The sequence below is a fragment of the Caretta caretta genome, chromosome 25 (assembly GCF_965140235.1).
Source record: "Caretta caretta isolate rCarCar2 chromosome 25, rCarCar1.hap1, whole genome shotgun sequence".
Taxonomy (NCBI): Eukaryota; Metazoa; Chordata; order Testudines; family Cheloniidae; genus Caretta; species Caretta caretta.
Genome location: NC_134230.1, coordinates 6,433,755 through 6,455,764, shown reverse-complemented (window position 1 = coordinate 6,455,764; position 22,010 = coordinate 6,433,755). Strand labels below are relative to the sequence as shown.

General features: G+C 51.5%; 1 protein-coding gene across 1 annotated transcript in view; it reads left to right on the top strand.

Moving 5' to 3' along the window:
* The window catches only part of FBN3 (fibrillin 3), a 291,486-nt gene that overhangs the window by 121,799 nt on the left and 147,677 nt on the right, over positions 1-22,010 (top strand). Inside the window, exons 7-8 of the mRNA XM_048831133.2 lie at positions 9,245-9,442; positions 10,131-10,256. Coding sequence (XP_048687090.1) covers positions 9,245-9,442; positions 10,131-10,256 — 324 coding nt within the window. The remainder of the gene's footprint in view (positions 1-9,244; positions 9,443-10,130; positions 10,257-22,010) is intronic.

Below are 22,010 nucleotides of genomic sequence, written 5' to 3'. Positions count from 1 at the left end.
GGTAGATACGCTGGAGGGTAGGGATAGGATACAGAGCGACCTAGACAAATGAGAGGATTGAGCCAAAAGAAATCTGATGAGGTTCAACAAGGACAAGTGCAGAGTCCTGCACTTAGGACGGAAGAATCCCATGCACTGCTACAGACTAGGGACCGAATGGCTCGGCAGCAGTTCTGCAGAGAAGGACCTAGGGGTGACAGTGGACGAGAAGCTGGATATGAGTCAACAGTGTGCCCTTGTTGCCAATAAGGCCAATGGCTTTTTGGGCTGTATAAGTAGGGGCATTGCCAGCAGATCGAGGGACGTGATTGTTCCCCTCTATTCGACATTGGTGAGGCCTCATCTGGACTACTGTGTCCAGTTTTGGGCCCCACACTACAAGAAGGGTGTGGAAAAATTGGAAAGCATCCAGTGGAGGGCAACAAAAATGATTAGGGGACTGGAACACATGACTTATGAGGAGAGGCTGAGGGAACTGGGATTGTTTAGTCTGCAGAAAAGAAGAATGAGGGGGGTTTTGATCGCTGCTTTCAACTACCTGAAAGGGGGTTCCAAAGAGGATGGATCTAGACTGTTCTCAGTGGTACCAGATGACAGAACGAGGAGTAGTGGTCTCAAGTTGCAGTGGGGGAGGTTTAGGTTGGATATTAGGAAAAGCTTTTTCACTAGGAGGGTGGTGAAGCACTGGAATGCGTTACCTGGGGAGGTGTTGGAATCTCCTTCCTTCGAAGTTTTTAAGGTCAGGCTTGACAAAGCCCTGGCTGGGATGATTTATTTGGGGATTGGTCCTGCTTTGAGCAGGGGGTTGGACTAGATGACCTTCTGGGGTCCCTTCCAACCCTGATATTCTATGATTCTATGATTCTATGATTCTATGACCTCCTGAGGTCAATTCCAACCCTGATGTTCTATGATATTGAACAAAACCGGCCCCAGGACCAAGCCTTGGGGCACTCCGCTTGATACCGGCTGCCAACTAGACATGGAGCCATTGATCACTACCCTTTGAGCCTGACGATCAAGCCAGCTTTCTACACACCTTATAGTGCATTCATCCAGCCCATACTTCTTTAACTTGTTGGCAACAATACTGTGGGAGACCGTGTCAAAAGCTTTGCTAAAGTCAAGGAATAACATGTCCACTGCTTTCCCCTCAACCACAGAGCTAGTTATTTCATCATAGAAGGCAATTAGATTAGTCAGGCATGACTTGCCCTTGGTGAATCCATGCTGACTGTTCCTGATCACTTTCGTCTCCTCTAAGTGCTTCAGAATTGATTCCTTGAGGACCTGCTCCATGATTTTCCATTTGTCCGCTCACAGCCGACTCTCATGCTAGTGGCAGATGCTTCGGCCCTGGGATGGGGAGCGCACCTTGGTTTTCTACAAATGCAGGATCTATTGTCCTATGAGGACTTAGCTTTACACCTCAGTGTCAGGGAACTGAAAGCTGTCAGACTGGCGTGCCAAGTATTTCTATCACAAATCAGGGGAAGCAGCCTGTTAGTCCCCACAGACCACATGGCAGGAGTGTTCTACCCCAACAAGCAGTGGGGTAGAACAATATTTAGAACAACATTTAGAATAAACCCCCTTCCCTCTGTTCTTCTCCACTCTTCCAAGAAGCGACTCTACTTGTTGCCAACTCAGTCACTCTAGAAGCGTCTAATCTGCTGGGCACGCAGAACGACCTAGCAGAACACCTGAGCAGGTTATTTATGAGTCACCACCAGTGGTCTCTTCACCAAAGTGGCCTGACATCTCCTAGTCATGGGGATTTCCCCTACTGGACCTATTTCCCACAAAGTCCAAAAGAAACTGTCAGCAGCTCTGCTCCCTACAGGGTCACAGCCCAGATTCTATCACAGGTGCCTTTTTAGTGACATAGTCAAAGAGTCTTCCAGGCTTTTCCATCCATCCCACTCATTCATAGTGTATTGCTAAAGATAAGACAGGACCAGGCCAGAGTCATATATATAGCCCCAGCACAGGGCCTCCTCCACTCTCCTGGCATTGTCAGTGAAACCTCCAATTTCATTTCCCCTAAGACTCGAACCTAACCTCCCAGGATCATGGTTGCCTATACCATCTGAGCCTGCAATCCCTTCACTTAGCTGCATGGATTCTCCATGACTAGGCACTAGGGAGCAGGCTTGCTCGAAAGACGTACAAGAGGTCCTGCTAAATAATAGGAAGTCTTCTACAAGAGGTTACTCACCTCGCAAAATAGAGGTGTTTCTTCATCTGGTCTCGAGAATGGGATCAGTTCTTCAATTCAGTGTGTTCTGGACTACTTATTATACCTGCAACACCATGATTTGGTGGTTAGTTCCATCAAAGTACATCTGGCTGCTAATCCAGCGTTCCATCCTAAAATGGACAATCACTATTTTCTCCGATGACATGTCCATATGATTTTTAAAGGGCTTAGTTAAATTATACCTTCAAGTGCAAGACCCTGTTCCTCTGTGGGATCTAAACTTAGTACTGTGAAGACCTATGGGTCCCCCGTTTGAACCGTTGGCTGTCTGGTAATCACTGCATCTGTCAACGAAGGTGGCATTTCTGGTGGCCATTACCTCGGCCAGATGGGGAGCTGCAGGTGTTAATGTCAGGACCTCCATATGCAGTCTTTTTCAAAGACCAGACTTACCTGCATCCTCATCCGATGTTCTTCCCAAAGGTGGTTTCCTCTTGCCACAGCCAATTAATTTGCGTGGATTCTAACTAAAACCACATGTGACCAGAGAGGAAGAGTATTTGCATACCTTGGACATCAGAAGAGCCTTGGCATTTTACCTAGAGAGAACGAGACACTTCCATAAATCCTCCCAGCTGTTTGTTGCAGTGGCAGGCTGAGTGAGAGGTCCATCAGTCTCCACCCAGAGAATTTCTTCCTGCATCTCACCCTGTGTACACATGTGCTTTGACGAGGGCACATCAGCCATGGCAGCCTTTCTGGCACAAGTTCCAAACGCAGACATTCATGGAGTGGCAGCCTGATCCTTGGTCCAGACGTTTGCTTCCCACCATCCTGTGGCTTAAGACTTCAAAGACGATGTTAGGGTACAATGAGTTGTTCTCCAATCTTTATGGAAATAGACCGTGATCCCCCCTCCTGTTCTACAGCCTGTGAGTCACCAAGAGTGGAATGTCCAAGCGTGATCGCTCAAAGAACAGTTATTAACACGTTCTGCTATTGTTGTTCTTTGAGGTGTGTCCATTCTACAACCTACCCTCCTTCCCCTCTTTGCAGGAATTACAGCAAGCTCTGCCCTTTATACCTCACACAATGCTGTGTGGCAGCAGGGGCCGCTTGAGCCACCCAACAGGTACGACTGAGGGGAAAAGTTTCTGCGGGTCGTGCGCTGGGGGCACCAACCCCGAGAGTGGAATGGACACAAGCAGCCCATCTCCAAGAACAGCAGTTATGGCACAGGTTACTAATTGGATTTCCTGTGAAAATGTCTCTTCCACTGGGAAGACTTTCCACACAATAAAGTTCATTCAGCTCTGCAGCCTCATTTACCGTTGGGTAAACTGAGGCACAGGAGGCAATGGTCTTGCCTGCAGTCTGGCTCACAGAATTTGTCAAGTCCCATAGCTAACTAGCTCCAGAACGGTGTTTGTTAGGAATCTGTCTGCAGGATGATTTGTCACCATCCTCACTGGCCAAGGACTGATGTTAAACATGATTCTCATTGACAAGCCCAGGCTGTGTTCAGCCGTGTTTTTGGCAAAGAGCTGTCTGCCACCGCTGATGGGTGAGACAGACATTTCGACCACAGTTGTGAGGGACCAGTGGTATATTAGGCCAGTTGGGGGGCCTTGGGAAAATGGATGCCCTCCTCGCCTTGACCCACTCCGCCCACCTGGCGCTCCTACTGGGAAGCGGGGTCAGGGCATGGAGACTTGCCCCGCTTTGCCCGCCTGCCTGGCACTCCTGCCGGGGAGCGGGGCTGGGGCGCTGGGGCTTGCCCTGCTCTGCCCCCATCCAGCACTCCTGCTGGGGAGCAGGGGAAGCCCCCACACCCTTACCCTGTTCCCCAGCAGGACCACCAGGTGGGCAGAGCGGGGGCAGGCCCCGCGCCCCAACCCTACTCCCCAGCAGGAGTGCTGGGCAGGAGGGAGGGTGGGGCAAGCCCTTGTGCCCAGCCCAATTTCCCCGGCAGAAGTGCGGGGGGCTGAGGGGGGGGGGATGTGGGCGGAAGGGGTGGAGAGAGGCCCCCACTTGCTTTGGCCCAGGGGCCAACAAAACCATAATCTGCCTCCCTCTCCGGGGGACTGGCGTGTAGTCAGAGCCTGTGTGACATGCCTAAAGCAGCACAGTGGGTCAGGTAGGTCTGGAAACCAGGAGTCCCCTGACTCTTATTGTTCACTCTCCGCTAATACAACATACTGATACTCTCCTGCTCTGAAACCTGTCTCCTGCTGCTGTCTGTATGGTCCAGCCAGGCTCAGATCAGAATGCATGTGGAAGGAAACATCCAGAGCAGACACGTTGTTTTTCCATTTAGAGGGAAGGTTACGGCACATGTAAATAGATGCTTTCAGACTGGACAAAGTTGTAACACAGCCGCCAGCAGCCGGCAACATAGCGGAGAGCCATGTGTCATGGAATGGATTGCACTGAGTAACTCCCAAAGGGTCTGAGGCTTTAAAGTGTTGGTTATTAGCATTCATTAGGCACAGGAGCAACCTTAGTATCTCCATGACACCCAGCCAAATGTGCAAAGTCCTTTCCTTTTCTTCTCCCTCTTCTCAGCTGACACAGATCAAGTGAACAAAATACAGCTGCGTGCAGTGGGTGCTATTGAGGCCCATGGGCCAAGAAGGGAAAGTTAAGGCACTGCAGTTATTTGACTGAAGATAGATAATGCCATAGAGGGAGGAACATGTCTGCTTGGCAGTTAGTACGTACACACCGTTTGCAAAGCTTTTTATCCCTGTATTGTGAAAACGGATCTACATTTGAACACTTGAGTTGGAATGATGCCTTTTGCAGCTACAGGTAATGCATAAAGTATCAAATGCATGTGGTCACAATCAATATTGACTACTGTACACACGTCAAGCTCAGGACTGGACTTTTTCCTCCCTGATATAGGGCTTGAAAATCTGCATTTCTTGCAGACCCTTTGGTGAGCACTTTGGGTGCGTACGGCTCAGCCCCTTAACTAGGGAAATTCTACCACATGGCACTCTTACTGTGACTGCAAGTGAGACATTCCAGAGAGGAAGCAAAAAGACACCAACATAGACTTAAGTGGGGAAAGAAGCTCTGCTCTGCTCCACCAAAGAATGTGGCTACAGGGACAAATTCTTCAAAGGACAAATTATCTGAGACCAGTGTCCACGGAGGACAGAGTCCTGCAGAGTCTCACAAGGCCTCAGCCATCTCATAAGTGTGCCTATAATCTTTATCAAGTTTGATTAGTGTCTCATTAAAGATTTAATAATTTGACCCATTAAAATTAGCACCAGATGGTATCTGGCATGTTGCCAGCACACTCTGGAGTCCAGACTACCATTCCCAGATTGCTTTGGCTGCTTTCCCTCAGAGAATTAAATCTAAATATGAAAATCTATTTTTGTCAAGTATATTTTAAAGTGATGCATTGTCCTTTTCAATGGCAAATGTTGGACTCCATTATTAATTGTCAGGAATTCCTTCTGTGGCACATTCAGCAACACTGACAGATATTTGGTTTGACTCTTCCCCCACTTCACTTCGAAGACATAGTTGTGGTGCCTGAGTTTTGTCCTTGTGTGGTTATAAGCTTTGTCTTTATAAATTAATCCAGAGCCCTTTCCAGATACAGTTATGTTCACTGCACAGACAGAGAGAAGTTAGATTAAATCATGCAGTACTCTGGCTGGAAGGTTGTAATGTAACATGACTTTATTTCTTAGAATTCAGAACGATAATGCACAGTACCCCAAATCAGAGAGAGACAAAGCAGGCTGCTCCCTAAGGCAGCCTTGTTCTAGGCTGGCTCTTTACAGACTGTCTGTGCTAATACACTTCCCTACAGAGTCCCCAGCCTGCAAGCAGGACCAGGACCCCCACCTTACACACACACTGAAAGTGATAGCTTACAACTCTAACACAGTCCTCAATACACTTCAGATACCAGGAGGCATACACCACCCTACAGTCACATTGATTGTAGCACATTGGGAAAGCAGGTGAAATAGGCCTCGTTTATTAGGTGTCTTGCATCGTCCTACGGTTAGTTAGGCCTAGGTATAGTTCATGAAATATGTGAAATTTCTTTGCAACTGTAACAGAGCTGGCTGCCTCCCACATGCCCCCTGGTGGCCAGGGGTGGCTCTGTAGCACCTTGCCTTGGTTTGCCCGTTTGGTTCTCAATAAACTCAAAAAGTGGATTTCACAAATCCAATCACAGCCCTTCTTGGGATCTACTTTTATTACCAGAATATTCCAAAGCAAACACAAATCGTTTCCCCAGCCTTTAGCTGGGCAATGTCATGACCCACAGGTCTCAGATCTGGGCCTGCAGGGTTTATAGGAGCAGCCACACTCTAGCCCTCCACCTGCAGCCTGCTGATGCTTGCGTACCTGGGACCATGAAACCCTGCCACAGGTTGAGGCTCCACCCCTTCAGTCCTATTGGGGAGCCCCCGGGGCACTGCTGCTCCTGCAGCAGGGGCTGACTGCCTCCGGCCGCCCCTGGGGCTGCTGCTCCAGCCACTGCTCCAGCCACCTCCAGAGCAGCCCCTGGGACCACTGCTGCTCCAGGGGTCCCCAGGGCTGCCCTGGGACTGCTGCCCAGGCTGTTCCTGGGGCCAGCTGCACCGGCTGCTGCTCGGGCAGTCCCCAGGGCCTGCTGCCCGTGGCTACCCATGCAGCGGCCAGTGCGGCTGGCTCTGGGGCTGTCTGAGCGACTGGCCCTGGGGCCACTCCAGCAGTGGTTGGTGCGACTGGCCCCGGCCAGCTGCTGGGGCAGCTCTGGGGTCAGCTGCACTGGCTGCTGCAGCTGCAGAAATCACAGCGGTCACAGAAAGTTACGGAATCCGTAACTTCTGCGACCTCCATGAGAGACTCGCAGCCTTACTTATGTATGGCATGAATAAATACAGATTTACAGATCCTAATGTGCAAATTTATTGTCTTATGTGACAGAGATAAATCATGCATGTAAAGCATGCATCTAAGTCATGAAATGGACTACAAATGCAATAAAACATAAGGTATTCAAAAGTTTAACAAATGGGGGGGGGCACAAAAGATGCTCCTCACCTGTGGCACCATTTGGTCTAGACCCAGCCCCAAGCAGCTTCCTTGCCAGGGGTGAGGGTGGGGATAAATTGCATATTGCCACATAAGCTTCCTGTACTGTCACTCTTAGTGGCTGGATTTGCTTGGCTCCCTTTAATCTTTTTCTGTTTGCACATGTGTCGTAGGGTTTAAAAACAGCAACAACAACCTGAAGAGATTTCATACAAAACATATGTTCAGAGAGTGTTAGTGTTATGGAACGAAGCATTCAGAAGCCAAGAAATGCAAAAATTAAGACTGTGTGGTCTTAATTTTGTGCTTTTATGTGTATATATTAGAGGAAAACACTTGTGGGCACAGTTAAATGCAGTCACTACAGAAGATATGGCCTCCCAGTTTTGCTTGTGGCCCTATTTGTGTCTACACACCTTTCACACTAGTTTGGTGCTCTACATTTCAAAGCCAGGCAATTCAGCGTAAGGGCTGCCATGGGCTCATCTGGACATCACAGCTTACAGAATGCAGCCTGGGATTCACAACCCTGCTGGAGTTAGTTAATGGAAAATCCAGCGCTGAAATCCCCAAGAAACTTCACAGACTGCATATAAAATACCCAGCTGTTCTACCCAGCACCTACATTGCATGGGTGTAAGTTAAAGACAGAGCAGCACCCTCGGCTGTTGTTTCCTGGACTTCTTCAGATGTTTAATGTAGGAGTTTTCGGTCTGACTGTACTAAGGTCAAAGGTCCTTCTTCCGCAAACAGATGAAACATTTGCATGAAATCATCTCTCCCAGCAGGAATAAAAGGCCCTTCATGTTTTAGAAGTGAGTTTCTTGATGAATCCCTGATGTGCTAATATCTCCAGCCAGGGATCAGAAGACCTCGGGGAGCAGCAAAACCCCATTCCTCACTGCAAATAACCCAAATAATGTAGCTTGTAAGGCACAGGTGTCTGCTTGTTGGGACTGGGAAACGGGCCCACTGTTGCTGTAGCATCAACGTGTTAAAGAACCAGTTAAAATTGCCAAGGGGCCTTTCATAGTTACCCAGGAGAAATGAATCACTATTGCACGTGTAATTGCTGGAGGGTCTCCTTATACAGACTGATGGAAGAGCTGGCATTCCTGTGCCAGGGCTGCACACTACATGACACGGGAGGGCTCAGTCATGCTGGGGCAGCTTTCTCTGTCTCTAGAAAGCTTTTTGGGAGAGATCTGCAGCTGATTTCCTTTAGAAGCCACCCAGAAGTGAACTCACTCCTAAACATCTGTTCCTGACACAACAGATTGTTAACCTGGAGCTAAGAGTATAAATAGCTGTCACTAATTTATGGGGAAAATCCTCAGGAGAGCTTTGCTGTTCTCTGAAAGAAAAGCAAAGTCAGAAAGGCAGGGAATTCAAAGTGCAAACCCAACCCCTGGAAAGTACCCAATGGAAATGCAATGCCCAGGGCATCCAAATCACCTGGAGTATTCCCCCAGATCCCTAGGACCTTCCATCAAAGACAGATACAGTCAGTCTCTCTGACAAGCATCATGATATCACAGCTAGTTATTACAAGCAACCCCTAGACACCTTGACAGGTCAGCCAGCAATCTGAATGGTGGGGGTATCTTCAATCCCATAATACTCTGGCATTTGGCAAGCAGCTGCAGATATCTTAAACCATGCAAGGTTATATGGGGTTGCAGATGTTCACAGCTCCAGGGAGCCTGACCACTTTGGACAGGGAAGAGTTAAAAATGGTTGCACAATGCCCACATGCCAGGCATCGGATAATCTATTCAGAGTGGGCTGGAGTCTGGGAGGTCTCTGGGGCCGATGTACATTGTCAGGGGTGAGATGTTGGTGTTGCTGCCTTGTGAACGGGAGAGTAGGCTCCAGCTCACAGGTCGCACCCATCCACAGCACAAGGGAAGGAAGCAGGTACCAGGCCATGCTGGCCAAAGCTGGGCTTTGGGTCTTGTCCTAACCTCCTGGTTTTTGGTTTCTTCTCAGACTATCGCACCGGGCCCTGCTTCAGCCAGGTGAATAACCAAATGTGCCAAGGCCAGCTCAGTGGGATTGTCTGCACCAAGACCATGTGTTGTGCCACCATTGGGCGGGCCTGGGGTCACCCATGTGAGATGTGCCCTGCCCAGCCTCACCCCTGCCGCCGGGGCTTCATCCCCAATATACGCACTGGAGCCTGCCAAGGTGAGTGCTATGGAAAGGCGCTGCTGGGTCCCAGCGGGACAGAAACTGCAGCTCAACCTGGCTGGAAATCTTCCCATGAAACCGGTTCATCAGCCCTGACCTTTCTCCTGAAAAGGAGCCAGGTTGGCTGAACTGTCATCCAGTCAAAGGCAGGGTCCCCGGGATGCTGCTCTGCTCCAGAACAAAACCAAAATCAAAACGCTGAAATTCTCCCAAACCAGAAACCCCCCTTGTCAGCCAGCTCTAACTGCAAAGCACGTGGTGAGCCTGGGGCCTTGGGACCTTCCCCAGCACTGGCGTGGCTGTTGCCTGCACTGGTGCCGGGAAGTTGCCAAACTGGGCTACGAGTAGCCAGATGCTGCATGATGCTCGCTTCAGAAATATGGGTAACAATCACAGTGATCACCAGGTGGGCAGAGGGGCATCACTTGGCAACCATGTGCTTGTTTCCCATTGCAGGGGGGCAGAGCTTAGCCCCGCGTGAGCCCAGGGCCAGAGCATGGTGCCCCCTTGCATCCCAGAAGGAGAGTAACATAACATGCTCCTGTTCTTATCACACCCCAGCTGGCTCCGCGGCCCTGCCTGTGGTGCCAGCCTTACTGCTCCCTTGGTCTCCGTCTCCCTCTTCTGTGCCGTGCACCGCAACTGCTTCTCCCGTTCGCTGACGTTCTTGTTCTTCTTCCTGCAGATGTGGACGAATGTCAGGCGATCCCAGGCCTGTGTCAGGGTGGAAACTGTATCAACACGGTGGGCTCCTATGAGTGCAAATGTCCCGCGGGACACAAGCAGAGTGAAACCAGCCACAAGTGTGAAGGTAAGATGAAGTCCCGAAATCCCCAAAGCCTCCTCTCTCTTGTTCTCTCTTGGCATCTTCTCACCATCTCACTCTGAGCTGTGCTGACAGGGCAGGAACGTGCAGTCTGTGGAAGCTTCTCCCGGATAATGCACACCCGATCTCAGGGTGGGGTAGGGTTAGCCCAAGATGCTGCTATGTGTCACACCAAAGAGCAAAGAAACTAGCAACGCGTCCTAGTGACTCAAATCTGCATGGTAGCAAGACAGAACCACCTGTCTGAGCAGAGACTCTGTGAACCCAGGGAGAGAAGGAGTCAGCAGGACACTCACAAGGGCCCTGGCCATGGCGGTGTCATTTCATCTTGCAGGCACGCGGCCGGCGCAGATGAGAAGGGTGTTCCTGTGTAGCCAGGCAAGCTCAGGACTCCTCCGGTCAGCATTTAGTGTGTGCATTTGAAAGGCCAAAGGACAACAGAGGGGTCAGTGGAGTGACTGATTTCACTCCTCAAAAGGCTGAGAGCGAACGGGAGTAAATGCTGCCCCGTTTCTTTGTGTTGTGGCCTCGTGCGCTGGAAAAGGAATGACGTGCCTGTGACTTCTCTGCCTGGCTGGGGAGACTGCACGACCATATGGAGAAAGGGTTTGCTCCTGGGTCTGCCACAGGGAATAGGCTCTTCTCTTCATGGCAGGATTAAAAGGGCCACCCGGAGGCTGGGGGTTTGGGGGCTGGAAGAATGGAGCTTTCCCTTCTAGATCAATAGCTTAGACCCAGTCCATGCTGGTGGCCGCCTTACAGAGGCTGTCCAGAAGCCATTGCAGTGGTACGAGCCCAGCTGAGTGTGGGCAGGTGTGAGTAATTACTACTACTCAGGTGTCTTCATTCCCAAAGCCACTGTTTGGCAGGCAAGGCGCAGGGCTTGTCTCCCAGCCTGGTGGAGCCATTCTCCCAGCCATTCTCCCAGCCTGGTGGAGCCCCCAGGAGGGTCCAGTCAGGGCAGTGTGGAGGGAGCTAGCTCTGCACTTCTCCATGCTGCTACCCTTCAGGGGATGCTTCCAGGGCTTACATTCAGCTGGAGCTGTTCGGAGCAGAGCTCCGGGAATATTTTCAAACCTGAAGGAGTCCTCTGGAGCGGGAGCCCTAAGTGCCTCTTGTGGGGAGGGAGCCCCGAGCGTCTGCTGTGGGGCAGGAGCCCCGAGTGGCCACTGGGGCTTCGGGACATACTCACTGAGAGTTTAAGCCCTGGATGTTTCACATTTTCACTCAGTGCGTCAATGACCCCACTGCTTGTTCCTTGTTCAGAGGAGAGTCTCTGAGGGCTGTGACAGTCGTAGTGAGAGCAAAAGGAAACGATGAGACAAGGAGAACCGCTATGAGTAGCTGGGCTCCCAAGTATGTCAAAGCCCCTTGATGCTGCCTGTGAGCGCACAGGGTGGAAACGGCCTCCTGGGAATCTCCCAGGGCAGGTGGCGGCCGTAATGCCGGGGGTGTTGCTTGAGGGCCGTACCCGGCTCTGCTCCCAGCGCCCTGCATGGGGCACATCAGGGAGGTGTTGGGGCTGCATTTAGCTGTGGCTGCATCTGCTCCCCAGGGGCTGTGGTAACAGAGCGTACGTTAGAGCATTCCTGGGGCCCCAGGAAATGGGAAACGCAAAGGTGGGTGAGAGCCACCTTCCATCCCCCCGTCCCTGCCCCAAGTGCACTGGGGCCCAGCAAGCAGAGGGGTGAGCTCGGGCAGCCGAGGTGGAACGAGCCGCACAGCTGTCAATGCCCTGCAGATGGCCTGGTTCCCGGGGGCTTGGCAGCGAGGAGATCCCATGGCGGTACTAGCTCCAAGGGGACTGTGATCTCTGATACACCAGGGCAAATGCAGAGTAACTCTAGTGACCTCCGCATTGATCTTCCAGATTCCAGCCCATTGCCCCCGAGGCATAAAGTGGGTGCAGATGGGGACATGGCACTGGAAAGCCTGGGCCAAAACGGAAACATCTCGCTCATTCATAGCTAAAGTGAGGTTGTTCATATCACTCCAATGGCTAGCTGGGCTGTGCCTTGCTCATCTCCAGCTGCATGGCAGGTGGCAAAGCCTTTTTGACCATCACTGTGGCCTCACTCCTGGAAATGGCACAATACTCCAGAGACAGGGTTCCTGCTCACAATATGGGACAATGTTGTCCACTAATAAAAAGAAGCCATTCTATTTTAACAACTCCCAAGAACTACGGGCAAGATTTTAATAGCAACCGCTGTACATTTGGGGTCTGCTCCACAGCAGCTGTTGCTCAGAGCTGTAGTGTGGGGATTATGGTCTGGCTCAGGATCAGCCATAACTCGGAGCTGTGGGCATGGGGCGTGCAGCATACTTGTGTGCGTTCCTCGGCACAGCTGCCTCTCCCAGCTCTTTGGAAGGGTCTTTCCAGCAGCTACAGCTCTGCAAAGGAAGGGCACCCTCCTCTTCTTCAACATGGGAATTAGGAGAGTCACAAGAGTTACTGGCCTTCTGAACGGCACTAGGTGGGAATCTCGCTGCCTAGCCAGAGAGATGTGCCTGTGCTCTGTGTGCAGGTGGCTGGCTGATCTGATTGTCAGGGGATCTGGTCATGTGGCTGCATGTGGCCTGGCTGGGGGTGAGTCTGACGTGCAATGTCAGACTGGCTGGCTCAGTGCTGGATGTGGGGTGGCCTGTGCTGGGAGGCTGTGCTCAGCTGGGGCTGTTTCATGGTGTTTCCATCTGTTTACAAAGGAGGTACTTTCTGGACCGTTTGCACAGACAGAAACAATTATTTATAAATGGCCTGATTGGTTTTTGGACCAGAGGATCGCACGTTCCTTTGGCAGCAAGAAGTGTAATTAAGCTGTGCCTATCAGTGGGAGGAAAGGCACGATTTTACCCACTTCTGAAAGTCCCCCGTGCTGCTGATGTGTCTCAGCCTCAGTCATCATGAGTCATTGCTGAGTTAAATACAGAACACACTGGCTAGTAATACCCTGTGTTTAGGGGCATGTGTCTTGTATTGCACGGCACCCTCTTCCATGGGAAAATACAAGGAGAGAGCACTGGGTAGAGTGAAAGATCATTATTTATTGCGGTGCCACACAGCTGTAACAGCTCTTGTTATGAGTCTGGTTTCTTGCAGTCCATTCTAAGCAACTTCTATATAGCATGCACTCCATTGCATGTCTGAGCCCCATGCACGCTCCTGTAGAAAGGGGGCGCTCTCCCAAACCCGCCTTGCTGGAATTCCAGAGGGCTGGCTGTGTACCTAGCCAGCAAGGCTGCATTCCCAAAGGAATAAACATTCACTGTATTTTTCCAAACATCTGGCAAGTGAAAAGGAAAACAGAATGAAAGCTCCCTGCCTTGGTTATTAAAACTCTTTCCCGTGTATCTTAATGAAACCCTGCTGGCTTCAGCTCTGCCTGCTTCGCCGTTTTAGTGAGCAAATGTGATTATTCTGCTGATGCAAGTGTCATCCCACCTAGTCCGGCTTCAGGAACTCCACGTCCCTTTCATTCCTTCCCGAGGCTGTATAGTAACCAGGATCAGAGGGAATGAATGTGCTGGAAACCAGATGTTCCACCTGGAGTTGGCTTCCAGGTGGCAGAGCTGTTTGCAATTATGGAACCCCAGGCAGCTTGCGATTAAATAGCCAGGTAAGGGAGGGGGCGCTGGGCACTCAGTGAAATAACCATGTCAGCAGTTCATGCCTGAGCCTTTGTGTGGTGAGTGTGAGACCAAAGGTTTGTACAGCACTGAGCAGAAAGAGGTCCTGACCCATGACTGGGACTCCTAGGTGCTGCCCTAATCATTCTTCTTCAAGTAGACGCAGATGTGTATTCCAAGTAGGTGTGCGCACCCCTTGTACCGGAACCAGAAACTTTTGCCTAGCAGGACCCATAGAGGGGCAGAGCTTGTGCTGATAGCCCCTTCCCTGGCTGTATGAGGCAGTGCCGCCTTGCCCCCTCCCCCGTTCCTCCTCACCACCCATCGGCTGGAGCTGGAGTTCTGTGTGGTTAAGTCTCACAACCATGCGCATTCATCCTTCCTTAGCCTCGCTAGTTGCAGGTAGTTAATGATCGTGTTCGCGACTGCTTCCCAGGGGTGCCCTCCCCAGGCTCAAGCATTGCCCTGCGTCTGGCGTGGCGGGCCCCACCCGTGACCCTGACAAGCCGCTCTGGCTCTGCCTGGGCAAAGCCCACCCTAAGGGGGACTCAGAAGGTGCGGAGCCTTCGCCTCAAGCAGCAGCTGCTTGAGCAGCCCATGAGGCCTGACCTGAAACTGAGGCCTTCCTCGGGGCACAGGCCGATCGGGAGCCCTCCAGGTTGCAGGGTGACTCTTCTGCCTCCTCTAAGAAGATCAGAGACTGGCATGGGCCTGACTCCAGCACGCGGGATGGCACGGGTGCCTGTGACCCTTCCTCGGTACTGGGTAGGGAGGGCAGACACCCTGTACTGCCAACTCCGGTTCCGTCCTCTGGGTGTCTACGAAGTTTTGCACTGATGGGAACGACGCTGAAGCTGACAGTGTCGCTGGTGGCAGCGTACCAGACCGGGGCGGACCTACTCTGCCTTTTGGTCCCAGACTTTGTGAGGCTGGCGCCCACGATGGCTGTGCTTTGGAAATCTCGGCACTGCGACACGAAGCACCCCTCCCTGAGGCCAGTATGGATACGGTACCGGAGACGGGACAGGGTTCTTCAGTACCAGGCCCTTCCTCGGCATTGACCGATTGACTATGCAGATGGGTCCATGGAGGCTGTTGCCGCCCTCAACATGGAGGCATGCAGGCGCTCCAGGCCCAGCGTTTGCACCGGGATGGACCTTGCCTGCAGCACTGACCTTTTCGACACCGGTGGTGCCGACTACATCAGGAACGCCAATTCCGACCTTGTTCTAGGCTATGGATGAGACAGATCGCCTGTTGGCTCACTCTGGAATCACCCCTCCCATGTCTCTGAGGTCCCAGGACTCCTCCTGCTCCACTTCACCTGGGGGAGTCTGGGGCCACCGGTGGGCCAATACAACTGCCACGGTTAGCATGCGTCCGAAGGCCAGGATGGAGGCCCCTGGCCTGGTGCCTACTGGCCACCAATGCCTTACCCATGCCAGTGGCCCCCTTGGGCTCAGTGGGAAGCTCCTCACTCCCAGAGGTCTTGCTTGTTCAAGTCAAAAGTGAAATTGCCTCCGTGTGCAGTATTGGGGGCTGCAGATCAGCTGCAAGTTCAGGTGCCCTCAGTTCTCCTTCCTGTGGAGCCCCCAGAGTTTTCCCATTCAGAGATGCTTCCCCAGGAGCAGGATCTGTCTCTGTCCCAGCCAATAGCCTTGTCCTCATCCCCAGATGATGTGGTGCCTTGAAGTCCTCCCTTCCATCCCGGAGGACTTCAAGGCACACCAGGACCTATTACGTCAGGTGGCCTCATCCATGGGTATTCAGATAGAGTTTCTCCAGGAGAATATCGGTAAACTTGTGGACATTCTCCAGCCCACTGTCCCTGGAAGAATGCCTATCCCAATTAATGAGGCACTCCTTGAGCTCTTTGGTGGCCAAGTGCTTGGAGAAGCGCTATTTTGTGCTGGTACAGGGATATGAGGGGTTTTATTTCCACCCAGCTCCAAACTCCCTGGTGGGCATGGCGGTCAATGACAGAGCCTGGCAGGGCAGGTTAAAGTCTTTCCCCAAAGACAGAGGCTTGAAGCACCTGGACCTTTTGGGCAGAAAGCTTATACACCTCCTCTTCACTACAGAGGAGAATCGTGAACCAGCCAGCTTTGCTGGCCAAATATGACTTCCTCAACTGGTCGGCTATGGCCAAATTTAAGGACCAGTTGCCCAAGGTTTCTCAGGATGAATTTCAGGTGTTTGTCACTGAGGGCTGCTTGGTAGCTAAAACATCTTTGCAATCTGCCCTTGATGTGGCCGACTCTTCGGCCAGAGCTGTGGCCTTGGTAATGACTATAGAGGGCTTCCTGGTTCCAGACCTTGGGGATTGTGCTGGATGACCAGCGAGCAATTGAGGACTTGCCTTGTTTTCGGACAAGACTGATGAAACCCTGAATTCCTTTAAGGATTCAAGGGCTACCTTAAGGTCTCTGGGGGTGTATACTCCACACGCACAGAGACGCCATTACGGGGTGCAGCAACAGCAGCCATTCAGGATGCACACCCTTTTGTGCAGCGCTTCCCCCTGAGACAGCGAGACTACCCCAGGAAGAGGGATAGAAGAGGAAGCACTACCCCCGGAAGAGGTCTCACAAGAGGAAGTACTCAAGCTTGGGGCCTGGCCACTCTGTCCATTTTGATTCATTGGTCCAGAGCACTGTTCCAGTTCTTCTTCATCCCTGGTCATCCCCCCGTTCCTGGGGGACAGGCTGGCCGCCTTTTACAATTCCTGGGTCTCGATTACCTCCGTCATCCAGTTCCTCTCCCTATTGCTTTTCAGGGACCCGTCTGATGAGACACTGCTCTTTGAGGGGGCCAGCTCTCTGCTAGTCTGGGGAGCAGTGCAGGAGGTTCTGTGAGAACACTGTGGTCCCAAGTTCTACTCCTGGTATTTCCTGATACCAAAATCCAAGGGCAGAATGAGGCCCATCCTGAACCTCTGTACACTAGATGTTAGACACTGTCTAGCCTTCTAACTGAACAGAACTAAACAGTTTCTTTCTTCGCCTCACCTGTTCGTATCATAGGTGGGTCGCATGAAGGGACCAGCAGTCTCTGCACCGACCATCTCTAGACAAAGAACATCTTGTATCAAGGCTGCCTTTGAGATAGCATCAGCCATGCCTCCTCAGCAGATACGGGCACTAGAATGCAGGTAACGTCAGTGGCACTCCTCAATGACATGTCCATATTGGACATTCTCAGGGCAGCCTGTACGTAGGGCTCGTCCATACATACATTTATGCACCATTAAGCAATCACTGCTTCTTCCAGAACGGACGCTAACGTTGGAAGAGCGGTCCTGTGCTCTGTGCTCAGGTAGACTCCGTGCCTCACGTCTGGATGGGGGACTGCTCCCTAGTCACCTACTTGGAATACACATTTGCAGCTCCTCAAAGAAGAAGGAGAAATGATTAATTCTTGTAACTGTGCATCATCAAGATATGGATGTAAACATATATTCCACAATCCACCGTCTGTCCCTGGTGCTTTGGAGTCTTCTCCTGGACATTCCCCTGATTGCCTTCTATGATGAGATAACTGGCTCGGTGGATATGGGGAAAGCGGTGGATGTGATATACCTTGACTTTAGCAAAGCTTTTGATAGGGTCTCCCACAGTATTCTTGCCAGCAAGTTAAAGATGTATGGATTGGATGAATGGACTATAAGGTGGATAGAAAGCTGCTGGCTAGATTGTCGGGCTCAACAGCTAGTGATCAACAGCTCGATGTCTAGTTGGCAGTCGGTATCAAGCGGCGTGCCCCAGGTGTCAGTCCTGGGGCCGGTTTTGTTCAACATCTTCATTAATGATCTGGATGATGGGATGGATTGCACCCTCATCAAGTTTGCAGATGACACTAAACTGGGGGGAGAGATAGATATGTTGGAAGATAGGGATAGGGTCCGGAGTGACCTAGACTGATTGGAGGATTGGGCCAAAAGAAATCTGATGAGGTTCAACAAGGACAAGTGCAGAGTCCTGCACTTAGGATGGAAGAATCCCATGCACTGCTACAGGCTGGGGACTGACTGGCTAAGCGGCAGTTCTGCAGAAAAGGACCTGGGGATTACAGTGGATGAGAAGCTGGATATGAGTCAACAGTGTGTCTTTGTTGCCAAGAAGACTAACGGCATATTGGGCTGCATTAGTAGGAGCATTGCAAGCAGATTGACGGAAGTGATTATTCCCCTCTATTCGGCACTGGTGAGGCCACATCTGGAGTATTGCGTCCAGTTTTGGTCCCCCCACTACAGAAAGGATGTGGACAAATTGGAGAGAGTCCAGCGGAGGGCAACGAAAATGATTAGGGGGCTGGGGCACATGACTTACGAGGAGAGGCTGAGGGAACTGGGCTTATTTAGTCTGCAGAAGAGAAGAGTGAGCTGGGATTTGATAGTAGCCTTCAACTATCTGAAGGCAGGTTCCAAAGAGGATGGAGCTCGGCTGTTCTCAGTGGTGGCAGATGACAGAATAAGGAGCAATGGTCTAAGTTGCAGTGGGGGAGGTCTAGGTTGGATATTAGGAAAACCTATTTCACTAGGAGGGTGGTGAAGCACTGGAATGGGTTACCTGGGGAAGTGGTGGAATCTCCATCCTTAGAGGTTTTTAAGGTCAGGCTTGACAAAGCCCTGGCTGGGATGATTTAGTTGGGGTTGGTCCTGCTTTGAGCAGGGGGTTGGACTAGATACCTCCTGAGGTCTCTTCCAATTCTATGATTCTGTGACTCAATACGAAGGAATTGGCTGGGCGGTAGGGGTGGTTCCAGGCATGAGGCACAAGCGCTGTCCCTCTGCAGGTACTGCTAGGCAAAAGGCGTTCAGGACGTGTGTCCGCATCCCATCTCGAAGAGCCACAGTTATCGTAAACAGCTGCTTCTGATGATGTCCTTTGTGCTGCTGCACGTCTCCTAGTGCAGGGGAATGGGCATTGCTGCTTCAGTGACACTTTAGGAAAGGGGCATTCTCCACTCTCCCCAGGCCCCACAATCTACCCTTTTCCTCACTCGTCCAGGATGTAAACGTGAACCTCTGTCTGGGTGGAATCATGCCCCGTAATTCTGCAGTGGCAGCGTTTGCAGATCATGACCTGCACCGAAGTTAGAGCTGGCAGCAGCCCAGCACAAGGGATGGAGGTTCCTATTTCTATCACAGCCTTTATGGTGGGTTTCAGAGTAACAGCCGTGTTAGTCTGTATTCGCAAAAAGAAAAGGAGTACTTGTGGCACCTTAGAGACTAACCAATTTATTTGAGCATGAGCTTTCGTGAGCTACAGCTCACTTCATCGGATGCATACCGTGGAAACTGCAGCAGACTTTATATACATACAGAGATCATAAAACTATACCTCCTCCCACCCCACTCTCCTGCTGGTAATAGCTTATCTAAAGTGATCATCAAGTTGGGCCATTTCCAGCACAAATCCAGGTTTTCTCACCCTCCACCCCCCCCCCCACACACACACACACAAACTCACTCTCCTGCTGGTAATAGCCCATCCAAAGTGACAACTCTCTACACAAGTCTTTATGGTGGAATCACATCTGTCCTAGGGGACGCTGAGCTTGGAGTGCTGTGCTAAGAGATGCTGCAAAGCATGAACAAGCTGCCTGCGTGGGCTGGACTCCATCAGCCAGCGCAGCGTAGTATCAACCTTTTATACGAGGCTTCAGTTAAGGGCCCGAGGCCTCAGCTAAAGGACTGCGTGGTTTGGCTGGGCCTGGTGAGATTAGAACCATGTAAAATCGGGACCTAGCCTTAGAGCACAATCAACATAGTCCCTACATATTCAGTGTCACCACACTGACTTAGAACCAGGCTAATCTACATTTGTTCCAGACATGCTCATTTCCATAGCCGTACTGAGATAAAAAGCAATCCCCGCGGGGGCTGACTCTGCCGCCCCATGTGCGCAGGCCTGTGCCAGGAATGCACAGGAAAGCAGCCTGTAGCAGCCGTGACCAGTTTCCTCATGACTCCTGTTTGAGCAGTCATAAGGAGACAAGCTGCCTTTCAAGCTAGCAGTCATTTCTTTACTGCGCATCTTGCCTGAATTGCTAGAGACCCTGAAGGGGAGCCTTTCCGATGTTCTTTACCAGCCTAGATCCTAAGCTGTTCCAGTCAGGACAGGTGAGGAGAGCCAGGCGGCCAAGCTGGGTTTAAGCCTCAGGGCTGCTCTAGATTACACATGGCTGCAGTGGTCCCCCGGGGGCAGTTTCTCAGCCAGGACCATTGCACCACAGCTGGGTGTCCTCTGTCCCAACCCACCTTCTATGTGAAGGCCAAGAGGAGAGGCAGGGTAGGCTGGCTGGGCCATCCTGTTCCCCTCCCTGGGGAATCCCATGGCTCATTTGATCCCGTTGGCTAGCTTGTTTGTGCCACAGGAGCTGTGTGAAAGAGCTGGGGTGCGGTGCAGGATCTTGGCTGTGATTCCAGCTACAGTCGCACCTAAATGCACAGGAGCTAGTGCAAACACATAGAAAGGTCCCGGCCCAAAGAGCTCCCTGCATGCTGGGGTGGGTGTGGAGAAAGGGCTGTTGGGCCCAGCAGACAGCTGCATCCTTTCTCAGCTGGCTGCTTGGCTCGTGCAGTGCCTGGACTGGACCATGGAGCCTCAGAGAGCAGTATGCGTCCAGACAAGCATGAACGCTGCCAAGGGGTATTACTGAAAGCACCACTCTACCACCATGATACAGCAGTTTCCTCTACACAGGTTAGTTCAGGGCCTTTGGGCACAAAGCTTTAAGGGTTAGTCTCTGGAGTCTCTCTGCCTCATTGTTGGTCCTTTTATCCCATTTCTTCATTTGATCTGAGACCAGCTTGCCTTAAAATGAGGATGTGGATTTCTCACATCAGGAAGTCCTGGGGATCTCTTGAATCCCTCTGCTAAATTCTTCCCCTGCCCACAGGATTCGGCTGTCCTGCATTTTCTGCATACAGGATTCCTCCTGGGAAGAAGGGTTAGCAGGAGGGATTGTGTCTGCACCTAATGTCAAAGCATGTGCCAGTTTGCTTGATGACTGAATTGGGTCTCCTTCATTAATGCACCAGTATTTGCCACTAATCTGCAGTGGACCTTGTATTGCTAGGAGAGGGCAGGAGGTGAGATAGCACAGCCGATGGTAGTTACATCTTAGCACAAATACCACCTGGAACAGAAGCTTCTTTCTCAGTCTCTGGACCCCTATGCAATAAGGATGTTTTTATTATTCCAGATCTCCTGCACTCTTAACCCAGAGAGACCCACTGGGTGCCCTTGGCCATCTCAGGCACGCTGCCAGGGTGGAAGGGGCTACACTGTAGCCAGACTCCCTTGGAGGAATTCTGGTTGGGCCCTGATCAGAGGAGCCCGGGACTGGGGAAAGGAGAGGTGCTGGGACACAGGAAAATCCCATTATTCCTCAATCTGTGCTGGGCCCAAGCTGTCAAACTTGGAATTCATCCAAACTTTCTCCAGGTTCAGGGGGTTCAGAGCCAGGGCTGCGGGCCCAGCTTCTCTTTAATAAAAAGCTCCCTGGGGATAGTTGTTTGTTTTATGCTTTGTTGTTGATTTGTATTTTGGTAGAACCTGGGGCCCCAGTCAGGATCTGGGCCCCCTGAGCGTGGTGCTCACAAACACATGGAGAGATACAGCAAGGGAGGGGATGGGGGTGCTGATGAGGATGGTGAGGGGCCCTGCCCTTCATCCCTTAACCAGGCTCTGAAGAGTCAGGGCTGCCCTAGGACATATCATGCAAGGACAACAGAAGAATGGTATTTGCTCCAGAGGTATATGGCCACTATTACGTGCTGGGGGATTTGTGAAAGCAGAGGAGTACCTTGCTGTTGGGGAAGAGGGGGAGCTGGCTGATGAGGAAAGATTAAAGGAGCTAAGTGAGTCTAGGTTTGCCATGTGACTTCGAAGTTTGTGCGTGTGCTGGGGGAAGGGCACAGCTTCCTTCCCATGTGCTAGCACCCACGGAGACAGAGGAATTAGTAGGGATGGCACAGAAGGGTGTAACTGGGAGCAATGGGATACAATGAAGAAAAGGCCCATTTAAGCTGAATAGCTGGAAAGGCATCCTGGCACTAAGATCTATGTCACGTTGTAGAAAAGTCTCCCAAGAGCCGTGATAGAA